This window comes from Larus michahellis, chromosome 15 (assembly GCF_964199755.1).
Source record: "Larus michahellis chromosome 15, bLarMic1.1, whole genome shotgun sequence".
NCBI lineage: Eukaryota > Metazoa > Chordata > Aves > Charadriiformes > Laridae > Larus > Larus michahellis.
Window position 1 is genome coordinate 3572858 of NC_133910.1, and position 16089 is coordinate 3588946.

The window sequence follows — 16089 nt, forward strand, 5'->3', positions numbered from 1 at the left end:
GAGGAAGTGAGCTTTCCCACCACCACAACAAACCTTCAAAACAATGTTTTTAAAGCAAAACAATAGTCAAAAATAGCAGGGAAGTAAATCTTTTACAGTTTACCAAACATCCTTAGCGCTTTTCTTTTTTTTTTTTTTTTTTTTTTTTTTTTACCCTCTCTGATTTTCAGTGCTGGTGACTCCTCACGCAATTAGATAACAGGGGTGACTCCGGGGCACACGCAGGTGAGCAGGGAGGCAGGAATGCACATACACCTTTGACTCCAGTGAGTAAAACCCTCCTGAACCCAGCACCACAGGGCCACGTACGGGAACAGCAGGTACCCTGACGCCGCTGGCATCAAATACATTGGATTATACCCACCTAGTTATATCTTAGAAATTGCTACGCACAGTGCGGCTGCGGTCTGGAGGATAGATTAATGTCGTGGCATCGCTGCCAGCCATGTCATGAGAAGGGCTCCTGTATTTGTGTCTCAGCGCAGGGCGCTGCTCTTGCAGTACTCTAGCTGTGCCACAGCGAGCAGAGCCGTGGCTGGAGCCCAGGAGCCTTTGTTCAGGTCCTGGCGCAGGAATCGCTTTTATTCATGTTGTGACCTTGGGCGAGCAACTTCACCGTGCTTAAAATTAACTTTTCTGCAAAGAAGGCGCATAAATCTCTGTGCGTCAGGAGAGCTGCGCCGCAGCGTGTGGGGCTTGGTTTGGGTGAAGGGTTGTTTCTTTTTCGCACTGGGTTGTTTTGTGGGCTGTGTCCCTCCAGGGTGAGGGTGCCGGTGCTGCCCCAGCAATGGGGTGGCCCCAATGGTGCACGAAGCCCTGAGTCTTCAGCCACTTTCCATAGGGAAAGGGGTTCAGTAAAATCTGCTGTAGCACAGGGTGCTTTTGCCCCCTTCCCCGGTTTATTTGGTTTTGCTGCCAGAGCTAAACAGGGGCTGCAGAGGCTGATGAAAGAGGCTGCAGGCTCGTCTTACAAAAAAAGAGATGAGAAAAGCAGCGTGCGTAGCCTGGCAAAACAAAAGCTAAGGGCAGCACAAGGAGAGTGGTGTGCGGATGCATCCCAGGGTACGCCCCGCGGGAGGAGATGAGCTGCTGAAAGCCTTGGCACAGGACCACAGGGGCGTACGTTGCCTGTGACTACACGCAGGCTGGAAAAATAAGAGGTAGCTTTTAAATGCGGGAGGAGGGAGGGCCTGGAAGAGCTTCCCAGCAGGCGCCCTGTGCGCTGCGAATACACAAACTCCTTTGGTGCTTTATGAGGGGGTTTATATTGCGACGCGGATGGTCCTGCAGCCCCGTGTGCCTGGGCTGGCGTCACTACAGGTCCGTGGGTGGACGTCTGTCTGTCCGGCTGGGTCCGGGCTGGGTGTGCTCTACAGATAAACAGCTCAGTTTGTATTTATTCATTCTGCCTGTGTATGCAGCCGGGAGGCCTCGCCAGGAGGTGCCTCTCCCCAGCGCTGTGTTTGGCGTGGGTTTTACACACGTTTTTTGTTCGGTCACACAGTGCTGAGGGGGGACATGGAAAGTGTGATGGAGGGAAGCCCGCTGCTCGTCCCCCAGGACATCCCAGGCGGGTCAGACACCTTCACCCCGCTGATCTGCAGAGAGCATGGGGCTGTCATTTACCCCCCAGCCCTGCTCCCAGGCAGCCATCGGGCCCCCTGTATTTGCCTCTCGCTGGACTCTTAAAGCGATTGGGGTTATAAAAATAGGAGGGGGGAGAGGTGACAGCTGGGCCGGGAGAATTACAGGGAGGAGATCAGATTAGAGGGAGCAGGGAGCACCAGGAGGCAAGATGGCCCCATGCTGGGGCAGCCAGCTCCTTCCATCACAGCTAGGCCCCACACCCGGCTCCTTCCCCCACAGCTCAGCCCCACAACTGGCTCCTTCCCTCACAGCCTGGACCCACAACCTGCCCCTTCCTTCACAGCACAGCCCAACCCCACCAGTTACCCCATCCCTCACAACCCAGCCCCACAACTGGCTCCTTCCCTCACACGAAGGACCCACAACGGGCTCCTTCCCTCAGAGCCCGGTTCCACAACCGGCTCTTTCCCTCACAGCCTGGCCCCACAACCGCCTCATTCCCCCACAGCACAACCTGGACCCACAACCGGCTCCTTCCCTCCCAGCCCCGCCCCACCAGCTGCCCGGGCCCGCCCCGGCCCCACGGCGCGGCCGGGCCGGGGCGGGAGGAGGCGGGGCGGGGCGGAGCCGGCCCCGCCGGGGCAGGGACGTCGCGGGCCGGCGCGGCTCGGCGCTGAGCGGGGCGGCAGGTAGCGCTGCCGGCGGAGCGGGCCGGGCCGGTGGGGACGGCGCGGCCATGGGGAAGGTGCAGCTCTTCGAGATCCGCCTCGGCGAGAGCCGCGTCGTCTACAGTCCCGGAGAGCCGCTGGCCGGCACCGTCACCGTGCGCCTCTCGGGCTCGCTGCAATACCGAGGTGAGCGCGCGGCCTGCCCGCCGCCTCCCGGCACGGCGGTGCCCCCTGCCCGCCTCCCCCGGGCGGCGGGGCCAGGGGGGGTCGGGCCGGGCACCCGCTGTCCGCGGGGCCCCAGGGCGGTGCGGGTGCCCCGGGGGTCGAGGGGGGCTGTGGGGGTCCGTGGAGCTGGTGCCGGGGCGGAGGGGGGGCGCGGGGAGGAGACGGGTTCCCCCCCGCTTCCCCCGGCGCTGGGGACGGGGGCCTTGGGGGCTTGCACCTCGCTTCTCCTCGTCCTGCCAGGACAGGAGTAACCTGCTGAATTATTTCCTCCTCTGCTTCCTCTTACTTCTTCCTCCCATCTCATAAAAAACACAAAAAAAAACCCCACAACCCAAAACCACCCCCCCCTCCGCCCCCCAAAAGAGAGTCCAGCACAGGCTTGTTTCACAGGAGCCTCCGAAGCTGGTGGGTCCCTGGGGTGGTGACATTGGGCTAGCCGGAGGAGCCTGGTCCCCACGTCCAGCCTTTCCCACAGCCCTGTGGCTTCCCTGGGCTGCCGGCATCGCCGCGGCGGTGGCCCCTGAACGCCGGGCGCTGGTGCTCCTGTGTCTGCTGGGGTGCCGAAATGTGTATTTTTTATAGCAGGGCGCTGGGAGGGGGTGGGCGATGGGGTGTCCCGGCTTGGCGGCTGCCCCAGCAAGATGGGTGCCCGCCCATTTGCAAGCACGGACCACAGCGAGCAACCGTTTCGTAACGTCTTGAATGAACTTGAATGTTTTGGGTCGTGGAAGTACCATTTTGGGAGAGGTCCAGGCTGAGCGCGTGGTCCTGTGTGTGCAGGGAGAGTACCTGCCCACGGGGCAGGCACTGGCGGTTTCCGAGCGTTCGTGGTGCGGGGGGTATCGGGGCATGTGGGTGGCTGTTACTCCCAGGGAGACCCAGGCCATGTTGGTGGCGGGCGCAGTCCTTCAGGGCGGAGGGATGGGGATGGACTCGGGGAAATCGAGCTGCTCGGTTTAGATCTTCCAAACTGGGAACTTGCTCCCCCACCCTAGAGAAGTGATTTGCGTTTACAAGTTAGTTTTGTGCTCAGTGCCGTGGAAAGGCAAACTGATGTGCTGTTTTCCCTGAGGTTGTCTTGCTTCTCCTGTGTGCATGCTTCTTCCTTTATAACAAATTATTGGGGGGAAAAAAGACCAAAGAATATAGACTGTAAAGCCTCAGAAACAGAGACATCAGCCTGGGAGATGGTGCCTGTGCTTGCCTATGTCTTGCTTTTGCAAGCACCTCTCCCAGTTGTCTGCAACAGCTTTTTGGAAGCTTCCTCAGGAAAAAAAATATCTAGGACAAGCACAGACTTGTAGCCTGTTTAACTCCTGTCAGAGCAAAACAGTTGTGCATCCAGCGTTCATCTCTTTGGAGGGTACTCGCAGCCGTACTTCTTCCAGCAAAAACGTTCTTAACGAAGTGTGGCTGACTTCCACCCTCAGCCTATCGTGTTGACTTCCACCCCTGTTCCTGAAGGTGCCTCTTGGGTGATATGAGCACGTTTGGCCTTGGAGGTCTCAGTTGTGCTGGCCCTTGTGTTGCCCAGCTGGCTGGGGCTGGACACGGTTACACCTCGCTGCTGCCTGCACAACTCCCATCTTGGAGAAGAGCTGCTAGGTTCTCCTCTACGCCAGATCTCCTTTGCTTCCCGGTGTGCTGCAACTGGTTGTTGCGGGGAAGGAGGAGGGTGTCTCTTTGTTCTGGACATTCTTTCTGCTTCCTTATTGCTTTGACTCTGAAACTTTGGGGTCAGATGTAAGTATTGGTCCTGTAGCCAGGAGGGGTTTTGCTCTCTGGTGTTTGATGCAAATGTAGGGATTTTGGTGAGAAGCTGGGGCAGCTTCTAGATCTCTAGGGAGAACTGGCAGAAGCATCAAGCCAAAATCTGAGGTGGGTTGTTTGTGGCTGTTGTGCTTCTGTGCAAAAGTGACCTGAGCAGCTGTTTTGGGCTGAGGTCCCTGCAAATTGGCTTCACTGGCTGGGGCAGACACTTTCCGTAACTGGGGTCTGAACTGCCCAAATAAGTCACGTTGGGATGTGACACCAACAGCTACAGAGCGCAAGGTGACTCTTTGCTGTGTGTCCTCTCTGCTGCCCTGTATCTTATGGTCTCTGGTGTTTAAACCCTCCATGTTGGGAGGGGATCCCTCCGATGGGCTCCTTCCTTGTGGCTGAAGGAAGTGTCTCGCCCTCAGAGGCAGCTTGGTAGCTGCTGAAACATCTTTCTTGGTGTTACAGCAGGCAACTACTTGCTGGAAAGAGGTCTTAAAGGGACTAGTCAGCCCTGTTGAGCTCCACGGGCTCGGCAGCAGAGGAATCGTACAACCTCCGAGATGCTATGGCTTTCTGCTGGGGTGTGGGGAGAGGTGGGTGGCATCAACTTGTCTTATACAGTATATACACCTGCACCTTCTGTGACCAGCAGTCGCTTTTCAGACTAATAAACAGCTCCCAGGAGCAGACACAAAGTCCTCGCCCGTTGCAGTCTGGCCCACAGCACGGAGGCTTGGTGCTTTCCATTTCCTGAGCCGGACCAGTTCTGGTGCGGTGGCTTCTCCCTGTTGTGGTTTGGGAGATCACACGTGCAAACAAGCCTGTAGATGACTACTTCACACAGCAGCTCTTGGAAATTGTACCTTCTGAAAAGTGGACAATACAAACAAACAAAGGTCATTCTGCGTTGCTAAACGTGCCAGAAATCTTGGGTCATAGGAAAGCGTAACTGCAGACACACCTTTCGGGATCATAAATGCTCCCACCTACGCTGTCTTCTGTGCCAGCCCTGCTGATTAGCAGTCATGGCTGTTCAGCAGCACATCTTCTTCAGCTGACCGAGTGTCACAAATGATGCCTGGCCTTTGGTGACCGTCATAAATGACAACTGGCCCTTGGTGACCCAGGCAGACCTTCTGGGGAGGCACACTTCTCCCCGTGGCTACCCCAGGCTGAAGGTCCTTTCCTGAAAACTTCTGAGCCTCCGGGGAGAGCGCTGATGGGAGTGCAGAATTCCTAATCATTGTGCCTGGCTTGCTGGGTAAATCATCAAACACGAGCGTACAAAGAATAATTAATCTTAACAGGAAGCTGGCGCTGGGACAGCTGGAGATGGAGTTAATTTGGGGGGAGGGAGGAGGGAAATAAGTTCGTGGAGAGCAGGGCAGGCAGCCCCGGTCGCTGGCAGGAGCGTGCTGGAACAAAGGCTTGTGCTGCTCGGGGGTGCTGGAGCACTTTCCTCTCAACTCAGCGGCTTCCAGGGGCCGTGCAGATTATTTTGGTCCTGCCGCCTGCCATTTAGCGAGGCTTCTCGCGGGCAGAAGTGTAATGCTAAAATAACAGCCCTCTCTCCCAGGTCACTAGGAGTAGAGAAACTGCAAGTGCTTTCTGGAGCAGATTTCAGCACTTTGCTATTCTCCACTCTATTATTTAGCTGTCCAGGTTTATTCAGTGATGACTTGACTTTAAATTCACTCCCTCGAACTACAAAGCTCCAGACACAAGTACCTACGTCTGTTCATGCTCTAGAAGTACACAGGTACATAATTTCCATTTCTGCAGAGCAGAAATAACGATTTCCTTCTCTAATCTTAAATGCAGTACATATTCTTACTTCTCCTATAGAGAACTGAGAAAGCTGTGGTGAAGAAGGGGGTTGAAAAGCAGGTCATTCAAATCCCAAGTCATATGTCCAAACTAAAAGATGACTTCTGTTTCCCTAGGAGGGCAGTGGGAAGAAGCTTGGGTTTGGCTAACATGTAAGGTGGTTCTGATGCGTCCTTCCTGGGCAAAAGAGGTGACACTGTGTGGGCCACGATCCTCTGCATCACTTGACCTCTGAAACAGAGGAAGACGGTGTTCCTGCAGAAGGGCTGTGGGCTGCTTAGGAAAGTGATGTTGAAAGGTTGGGTTCTGTCCCTGGTTAGCTGTCTGAAGCTTGCTCTATCCCGAGGTGGAAGTCTGTCTTCTGTAAAGGTAGATTTGAGATTTCTGTGCTTGGCAGCATGTGTCACCTATAAACCATTGGGGTGGGAGAGACCCCACAGCTGGTCTCTGCTTCAGGGTGCAGCGTGGCAAGAGAGCGCAGTGCCTGCAGGGCACCCCCACACCCGCTGAGTTTGGAAGGCAGGAGCGGATCCAATGCTGTCACTGTCCCTGGCGGTACCGGCAGTGCCCGGTGAGGTCCTTGAGCCGTCTGGCATCCGCTCATGGCGGTGGGTGCCAGGACTGGCACTGATGCGCAGGAATGCTCCTGTATTGCTCTGCAGCATCGCTCCGGCAGGCTGGATGGCTCCTGCCATAGGGGAAGTGGATTAACTTTCTTTTCTCATTGTCTGGAGTGAGACAGCAGGGAGCTGTGTGGCCAAGTCTGTCTGAGGCTGTGGAACAAAAGAGGGATTTTTGCTCTCCTGGCTGGCTTGCTGCTAGAGCTGCAACTCCTCTCGAGTCAATAACTAATCACGAGATTGTTTTGTGTCTCATCGCTGCAGTGTATGCCTCTCTGCGCTGCTCCCCCTGCCCGTGCACCACTTGTGCTCATCTGAAAAACTCTGTTTGCCACTTTTCCTTGGCGAGGAGACATGCTGTGGCCTCCCCGCTCTTGTTTAACAAAATGGGAGAACAAGTGGAGCGGAGTTCTGTCTGTCTGTTTTTCTTCCAAGTGTGACAAAGGGGGTGTGAGTGCTTATTCCTTCCCTGGAGCGGCGCTGAGCTGGCAGAGATGCAGCTTATCTTTCAGGGCTGGAGTCAGGTAGGCAGCAGGGAGGCTCCCTGGCTGGAAGCAAGGAATCTGTGCGTTTACATCCCTGTCCTCCGGAGGCGGCTCCCCATCCTCAGCGTGGCCCCGCAGGCAGGTTTGGGTGAGGGGGAGGGTGGTGGCTCTGGCCGGCCCCTCTGCCAAGGGAGGTGTGGGTGCATGGATGGGCATGCTCTGCTCATAGCGTGTTGTGGAATACCTGTTCCTGAAAGTCATCCTTGAGGAGGAAGTAAGTCTGTAGAAGCCACATAGCTGCCACTTGACTTGGCAAAGTCTTGCTAGAGGCTCTCACAGCCGGGAAGAGTAGGACGGACATGCAGACCATCCTCGGCCGTCTAGAGAAGGGTATGTTTGGACTCTTCCAAGAGAAGAAGGGCAAATGGTGGTTGGATGGTGCTGCAAGGCTGCTGCAAACCCGACCTGTGCCAAAGCATAGAGGAAGGTGCTCTTCCAGGCATTGGGGCAATTCTTTCCTCCTCCTGCTCACGACAGATGCTCCTGAAACAGTCTGGCAAGCACACCAGGGGCTGGGGTTTGGTTTGGTGCCTCTTTTCTTGAGGGCTGATTGCGGAGATATTCAAGGTACAGCCTTTAGGCTACTGTTGTGACCTCTGAAGTCTGGCGATGGGAATTGCTGTGGAAGTTAATTACCTCTTTATGCTGCTCTTAAAATCTGTCACTCTTCAGATCTCTGTTGTGGAAGTGCAAAGTGCTTAGGAGAGGAGAAAACGAGCAAAGGACCAGACTGCTGCCAGTCAGTGGATTTTTGTCTTGTGCTTGGTTGTGCCTGCGTGTGCTCTCAGTCCCTGCGTCATGTTTAGGACCTGAAAGGGGAGGTGAAATGGCTTCAGGCCACAAAGATACGCAGGCTTCTGCCTCCTTGTCATGGCTTTTAAACAGCAACTCCACATCCCCCATCTCTCTTGCGTCAATTAAAATTAGCTGATGGGGTGACAGAGTCAAGCGTGAGCTGGGTGTTTTGTGGTGAATAGAGGCTTTTCACCAGAAAGTGCTTCTCTGTGGCTAGGTACTGCTTTGTCCAGCATCAGGTACTGCGTTCAGAAGGGTGGTCAGTGCCATGTGGTTAAATTTGAATGGCTTCAGCAAACTTCCGTGGGTGTTTCGGGACCCTGAGATGCTGGATGATAGCGGTGGAGAGGATATGGGGGTGTCCTGAGGTAAGGATGGATGCTGCTTTTGACCCCCTTGACAAGGTGGGGATGGCAAACTAGTGCCAGTCTGGAATTATTGAGAGACCTAGTGTAAAAACACCCTGACCTTTCAGCACCTTTAATCTTAATTATCAGATATCCGTAGCGAAAAGGCTGTTTCCAAGAAGCATGAATCATTTCTGGAGCGCTAATGCTTATGACTTCCAACCCTTTGTTCTTGCTGATGGAACCGTGCTCTCGGTCGTTCTGGCTCCAGCAGCTCACGCCAGAGGTAACAATGCTGCAGCAGCTTGGTGTCCATCCCTCCTGAACGCACCTGCCTGAATCCCAAATGCACCTTGCAATAAGACTTGAAGAAAACTCGCTCGGAAGGCGACATCTCTAGGGAGGAGAGCTCAGTATATGGGTATCATTTGGTGCCTTCTGGATGGGGTGTGTCAGCATGGGACTGAACATCAGGTCCAGGGGTTTGGCTCTCAGCCCGGAATGCTCTGTTTTCTGTCTGCTTGGACCTCTGCAGGTGTCCAGGCTGACCGTGAGGACTTACCAACTTGTAGTACTCCTAGCATAGCAATGATTTGTTATGTATCTTGTGCTGTGATAATAACAAGAACATAAGTCGTTTTTCCAAACTGATGATCATGCTATAAATAGAGAATCCAGCTGCTTGCATTGAATGGCATGAAAGAAAATCATAGGAGCAGCTCTTATGCACAATGAAGTGGATTCTGGCTGCTTTCTCTGAAGATGCTGGGGGAGGGGGATTTCTTGACAACCGAGACGTGTGAAAGCAATGCTCGAGAGCTCGCTGTGGCGTGTGAAATCTTCAGCAGGGAGCAGGTGAGGGGTTTCCCATCGCGCCATCCCACGCTGCACCTTCCTGCCTCCCCACCGGAGAACCTGCCTGCGCTGGTACCTGGGCGGAATGAGGAGGAATGCAGGGTTGCTTAACTGCTTATAAAGAAGACTTTTCAGGAAAAGGCACTTGAAACCTCCCCTGCTTAGGAGGAGGTGAGCTGGCTCCGGGCTCGTGCCGGGGAGCTGCAGCAGTGCTAAATCACTTGGAGGTGTCTCAGCAAATTGTAGCTGCTGACTTGTGAGTTCAGTGCCTGGGGCGCAGTGGCAGGGTGGACGAGCCTTAGTGCAGAGTTACACACGGTTGCTTGTCCCCCGTACTCTTCTCTCCTGGTACGCAGGCTCCAACCCCTCACGCCAAAACTGTTGTTTCCAGGATGGCTGAGCAGTCCTGAACTTGCTGCTTTAATCCTTCTCAGTGCCTTGGAAACAAAAGCTCGCTCAGGATGCCTGGTTATGGCAATACTGTCTGTGCTGAATCCTTTCGGCCCCAGGTGCTTGTGGTGGGGGGGGGTGTCCAGCCTCAAACAGGCCTTTTTCTGGTTGTCGAGGTGCTGAGCTGACTTTGTGGGTGCTCCTCGCTGAGCACTCAGGAGTTCATGCCCAGGAGCATCCCTGGAGCCCCAGGAAGGGATGGAGGAGCATCACCTCCTCTCCTGAGTGTCTGCATTGCATCTGCAGGGCTGGCCGTTGCTGAGAATACCAGGCGACCTGTGTCAGGCCATGTTTTGGGTAGCAGCGAGGATCTGCCAAAATGAGCATCAGCCAACAGGACTTGTTCGAGCCTTAACTCCTAGACAAGTGTATCTGAGAGTCTCAGAAGAAAATGAGCGTGACTCAGTCCCGCAGCAGAGTCTGGCCCACAAGAGCCCTTGCGCTCTGGCATTACAGTAAGCCTGTTAAGCATGAATTTCCAGAACTCTTTGAAGCCTTTATTTAGAAAGAGTCTGAAAAGGGAGTAGGCTCTGGTGAATCAACCTCTTTGTGGAAAGTAGAGAAACCTGATCAGTCGGCCGTTTATCTGCCTGCACTGGCTTTTGCACCCAGCGTGGAGGGGTGATGCTCCTGCGGCAGGGGGCAGAGGAGCTGTCTGGGGGGGAGAGCTTGTTAAACCTGCTCCGGGGTGTGGGAAGAACAGAGAACTCCGGGGTGTGGGAAGAGCTGTCGGTGGTCGCAAACAGAGGTGTGTTCCCAGGACATTAGAGAGCTGAGCCTCCCTGGCTGCTTCTTGTGTCAGGAGAATCGCCAGCTTGTTCTGCCAGCGAGGTGGGAGAAGGTGTGTGGTTTTGCACTTGCTGGGAAAGAGTTTGTCAATGAGTTTAAAGGGGGAGTTAGTTACAGCGTAGATCTGACTGATCTTAAAGCACCCAGCAAATGCCTTCTGGGACCTGCAGTGCTGTGTGGTAGACTGCGGTGGGGTTTCTTGCCCAGTTCTTCCTTTTTTAGACAGCCAAGTCAAGTGTACCAGAATATCTTAACTGCTTTGGCCTAAAGTAGTGCTAAGTGCTGGGTGGAAACCTATTTCAGTTTGGGCAAGCTATTAAAAAAGAGGTTCCTCTCTTCTCTTTCGGTGCTGCTCAGCCCGAGGAAGGGTGGTTGTGGTCCCTGGCTGGATGAAGTGTTGAGAGCTGGCAGGTCCTGGTGCCTGTCAGCATTCCTGTGAGCTGGGGCTTGCTGCTGGCTCTGCTCCACTTGCCTGGCTGCACGTTGGGGACTTGCATTCCCCTCGCACAGGGCTCTTCTAGGGGCCAAACACTAAAGATTAAGATGCTCTGGCTGCCTATATAGGTACAGCCTTGTTTGGCTTTGAAGAGCACAGTTTGCTTAAATTGAGATTGTCCAAGGCTCAAAAAAGCAAGTTTAAGTTGCCTAGGTCCCTGGAGAAAGATGACAGTAAATTAGGACCTGCCTTGTTCAGGAGATCATGAGTAAATTGCTTGGACCTCACTGTGATCCTAAACGCGAGGTGTTTCTGCACCAACCTGGCAGCATCTGCCGCTCAGAGGTGCCGGTGTCGGTAGGCAGCCCTCAGCCCTGCAGGGCTGGGTGTACCGGCTCTGGGCAGCGAGGCAAGGGTGAGTTGAGGAGCTGGGCTATACCGAGCTGTGCTGAGCTCTGTGCCCAAAGGAGGATGAGGAAGAGAGAGCACAGGCAGTGGCAGAGGTTGTGTTACTTGCTGGGATCTGTAGGGTAAGACGCTGAGCTGCTCTTAGCGTGAGACTTGCTGCAGGCCCTGCCTGGAGCTTTGTCCCATCCCAGTAAAAGTGCAGCCTGATGGGAAGTGTGTCTCCAGCATTGCTCTGGAAGGAGGGCAGGCACACCAGTCTCCCAACAGATCAGTCCGTTCTTCTGAATTTCTGTCCAGAGAAGTGGAAAGGAAATAAGTTTCTTGAGACTGAAAGTTGGCTTCACACACCAGAGCGGTTGAAGATCCACGTGAAATGCTGCCGCTATCTCCTCCAGCCTTCTGCTCCTCTGCAGCCTCTTTGCATTTCCCCTCTGATACTCCGAGAGATGGATATTAGGAGAGGAGGCTGTGAATGCTGTCAGTGCGGCTGCGGTGGGTGGCTGGCATGGAGATTTTCATAGTGAGCTGTGAGATCTGTCGCTCCCTGCCAAACACTTAGCTTCCCTCAGTGCCTCCTGTACTGCTGTCTGATCTGGCTGTTCCCAGCGCTCAGGGCTGTCTGCATCTGCCATCCTGGCTTGGGAGGAAGAGGCTGGTCCCTCAGCACGCTATGGTGGTGCTCGGTTGCTCTCCTTGCAAGAGGACCCGAGGGCTGGCATCACCGACCCCTGCCCTCTGTGTGGCAGCACGCGTTGTATGGAGTGGTTCTGCTGGGTCATGTCACCTATTTAGGATGGAGCAAGAGTTTGGGCTCCCAACACTGGTTTGAGGTACAACTTTCTCCTTCCCCGAGTCTCTATAGCCATCATCAAGGGGCCCAGCCTGGACTGTTGCTGCAGGAAGCCCGTGGGTGTGTTGGTTGGCAGCCTGCCTCCAGTTCCTCCAGTGGGGAGGCTGGGGTAGGTGGCATGGCAAGCGGACCGATGGTTCTGTGGCTGTACACCCCTGCCAGACCCATTGCACAAACCCTGCGCTGCCCGGCCGTTATGGTCCAACCACCTCTGCCCTTACGGGCTCTCAAGGCAGAGTGACCCCATTCCTCCCCAGCTCTCTTCCCAGGCTGTTTGGGTGACTGGGACCTACATCAACCTGAAGCTTCAAAACAAAATAACTTGTCCTTTTTTTTGCAAGAGTCAGTTCTGGAGAAAGGAAATGCTGGAGGAGTCCTTTCTGTGATTCTGTGGCAGCAACAGCGTGGCAGGGATCGGGGTGAAGGGCTGGATGGGGTGCAGCCCATCACTGGGGTCCGGCCTGCGGATGCTGCGGCGTTTCGTGCCTGTCGCCAAGGAGCTGCGGTTGCCTTTGGCAGCAGAACTGGCAGATCCAACGCACAAACTTTGTGGCATGTGGCCGTCCCCCTCCCGCAGCCTGTGTGGCCTTGTTCGCTGGTGAGTTTTTTCCACCCGCAGCCCAACGTGTGCACAGACAGGCTTGTTAAATGTGATCAACCAGGGATTTTGTTCCAGATGTTCGAGATGACCCCTTTCCTCCTAGGGCAGCCAGCGTGCTGATAAAACACTGTGATGCTATAAATAAGCCTGTCAGCTCTGCAAGGGAGGAAAAGCCTCCAGTTTGAACAGGAGTTTGTTCTAAACAGGAGCCCAAGAGTTTGCTTTCTTCCCTTGGGATATATGGTGACCCCTGATTTTGGGGAGGAGCTGGAAAATGTAGGTTTCCCTGTTGCTTTCAACCTGACGGAAGAAAGTGCTTGCAGAAGGGAGAGGGTTGACCTGCCTGGGAGAGGACTCGGAGAACATTTGCTGCTGTGCTTTTCTACAGGTACACACACACCTCTGCGTTTGCTAGAGTGAGGACATCCTCGTTGTGTTGATACTACCTGCATGGACATGCCCCTTCTCGTGCTGGGGTGGACTCTGGCTAAAATAACTCATGTGTAGCCAAAATAATGGTTCTGGGTCGCTCTGCCCGTGTAGCAGAGCTGACACTCCCCCGTTGTTGCTACCGATGGAGTTTTTACAGGCTGTGTTTGGGAGCTGGTCCAGCTTTCTTGCAGCGTGGGGCTGCATTGAGTGAGTCTGGGCTTCCTGCAGGTTGTGTGGGAGACCCAGCTGGGCCCTGCTGCCTTAGCCTGACAGGAGGTAAATACAGCCCTGTTGCTACAGCCAGGGAGAACAGGCCCTTCTTGGCCCTCAGGTTGGGTTTTGCTGAGCTTGGGCTTGCAGGGCTGGCTCTGCTGTCCTGGAAATCAGCTCACCAAAAGGTCAGGGCCAGGAAGGGAGGGACTGTGCCTTCCACTGCTCTGAGAGATTTGGCTGGTTCAGTCTCTTGCAGGGCACAGAGGGCAAGTGGCAGCCTGGGGGAGGAATGGCTGAGCAGCAGGGGTCGCTTCTGGAGATGAAATGGTGCTAAAGCTCACAACACTGTGCAGGGGGCTGCAGGGTGGCCCTGAGCCCTAGCTGGGCTTGTGTGTGGCAGGAGCATCGCCCGCAGGGACAAAGATGGGTCAAACTGTAGGAACGACTGTATTTTGCTTGGAGCCTGCCGCAGTCTTGGAGAAGAGAGCTGTGTGACTTGTGCGATGGGCTGGCAGGGTGCGGGAGGTGGGGTGTCCCCCTGGGTCACAGGGAGCAGCAGCCAAGTCCTCTGAGTGCTGGAGGTGCTGGTGGTGTGGGAGATGCTGCTCGAGCTCAGCAGCATCGACACTCAGCTGGAGTGTCAGCTCCAGACAAGTCACTTCCTAGGGCCCGGCTATGGGCTTGTGTTTGAGTTCATGCTTTCCGTCTGAACGACTTTTTTAGACAAATCCTTCTACATTAGAGGCCGAATCCCCTTCCTGCCCCTTTGCTGGGCTCTTGGGAAGGAAGAAGATAAAAACCTCCCCAGACAATCGTTAACCTCGTGCCAAACCCGCCGCTGCCTCCAGCGCTCAGTGTAAGCTCTGCTCTTGCCTCACTGGCGTGTGAAATGCCCAAGACTATTTGTGTCTCAAAAACTGACAGGATAGACCCAGAAGGATGGGGACAGCTGAGAATTAATTAGGAGCTGTTGGTTTAATTAGTAGTGTCTCAGTATATTCGTCCATGAGGGCTGGGTGCCAGGGGAGTAGTGTATCTTGTGAGCTTCCAGCCTTCCTGCTTAGAGGACACGAGCCCTTTGTGTCTGGGGTTGTACCTCTGCGTTTCTGTGTAAACGCCATCAGTACGAAAGCCTCATTCTGCTCCTTTTTGGGGCCTCGCCTTTCTCGGTGTCCACTTTTTGTGGAGCTTTTCTAGGAATTACCCAGTCTCTACAGACTGGTTGAGAGTAACTTGCTCTGTCTACAGCTCTTGCTGACTCCTAGGCTTTCCATCTTTCCAGCACCATCTGGTCCTGCTTTGCTGGGAGAGTGGGTAACCCCCAAACCCATCATCTTCACCCAGGTCCAGGGCAGGGGCTTTACAGGGGCAGAATGTCTCAGGGCATACCAAAACTTGTGCTTTTTGTCTCTTGAACCCAGAGGTTCAACCTCCAGCTGTGGTACTGTGTGTTGAGGTAGCCTCCTGCTGCCACGGCAGCCGATCTGTCAAGGGCAGGTCCCCACTGCGATCGGTCGGGGAGTGGTTGGGGCTTGGGGTGATCCATCACCCCCTTCTCCTGGGGCTGTTTTTGGCCCTTGTGGCTTGCAAGGACAGAGGGGAGGTGGCTCATTCCCAGCTCACAGGAGACTCTTGGTCCCTGCAGCTCCATGCATGCAGATGGCAACTTGAGGGAATCTAATTAAAAGGTGGTGATAGCTGCCTGCCGCGGCTCTGATGGAGAGGGATGAGAAAAGGGAGCTTTGGCTTCCTGTGGCTGGTTTCCATGAAATGAAGACATACCTGATGCAGACTCGCCCATCTCCCACAGCACTTTCGCTCCCTCTGCTCTCCTGTTATCTGGATCCAGCTGTGCACAAGTTTTCCGATGGGTATCTCGGTCCCTGGGTACCCTCTGAGCCCGTTATGAATGCGTGCTCCGGTCCCTTGTGCTGTGTGTGGTCAGTGCAGACACATGGGATGGCTTTGCCGTCCATCTCATCCCATATTCACAGGGCCAGGCACCCCCTTCCCTGCAGCGGGGATGGCTGGAGCCCCCCGGGTCTGACAGACACGGCCGAGCCCGTGTGCTGACTCGGGCAGGCTTCAGCTGGCACAACCCCAGGGCTGTTTGTAAGTGCCGGTTCAGAGCTCAGTCGTCACCTCTCTGTCCGTCTGCAGAGCAAGGAGAATAACGGGACAGTCCATTTGTCCTGCGTAAGCTGCTGCCAAATGTGACAGCCGCCACCCCTGACTGTTGTAGCTTTTCGCTGCTTCCCCTCCCCACCCCAGAAAACCCAAACCAACCAAGCTGTCGGCATCTCCTTCCCCCACTGCTGCCTGTTGCCCGTACCCGCTGCAGTGGGTGTGTGACATGGATGGGACTTGAAGCCGGAGAGGGTCACTTGGGACTGGGGCTGGCCCTGCTGCCGAGTGCAGGCTGGCCGGTGACTCTCCGCCTGCCCAGGACGTGACTGGATTTTGGAAGCAGGGATGTGCACGTACAACCTGCTGCTGGTAGGGGAGGGAGATATGTGTCCCCTGCTTTCCTCTTGCCCGAGGTGCAACACCAGCTCCCTCCCCCGCCACGAGGAGGGCACCTCACTGGGTCACCAGAAAAAGTAACTGGAAGTCTATGACTGCTCTCCTTAAATCACCTTGGAAGAAGGCAGACGTGCCCAGCTCCTGGCATCTCTATTTT

General features: G+C 55.1%; 1 protein-coding gene across 3 annotated transcripts in view; it reads left to right on the forward strand.

Annotated features, from left to right (window-relative positions):
* Nucleotides 1–2231: 2231 nt before the first annotated feature.
* The window catches only part of ARRDC1 (arrestin domain containing 1), a 37139-nt gene continuing 23281 nt past the window's right edge, over nt 2232–16089 (forward strand). For 2 of the 3 annotated variants that reach the window (XM_074608844.1, XM_074608845.1), the window contains exon 1: nt 2236–2441. In XM_074608844.1, the coding sequence (XP_074464945.1) occupies nt 2324–2441 (118 nt within the window). In that variant the 5' untranslated portion in view covers nt 2236–2323. Of the gene's footprint in view, nt 2442–16089 lie in introns of all 3 variants that reach the window. The other variant, XM_074608846.1, reaches the window with a different exon arrangement.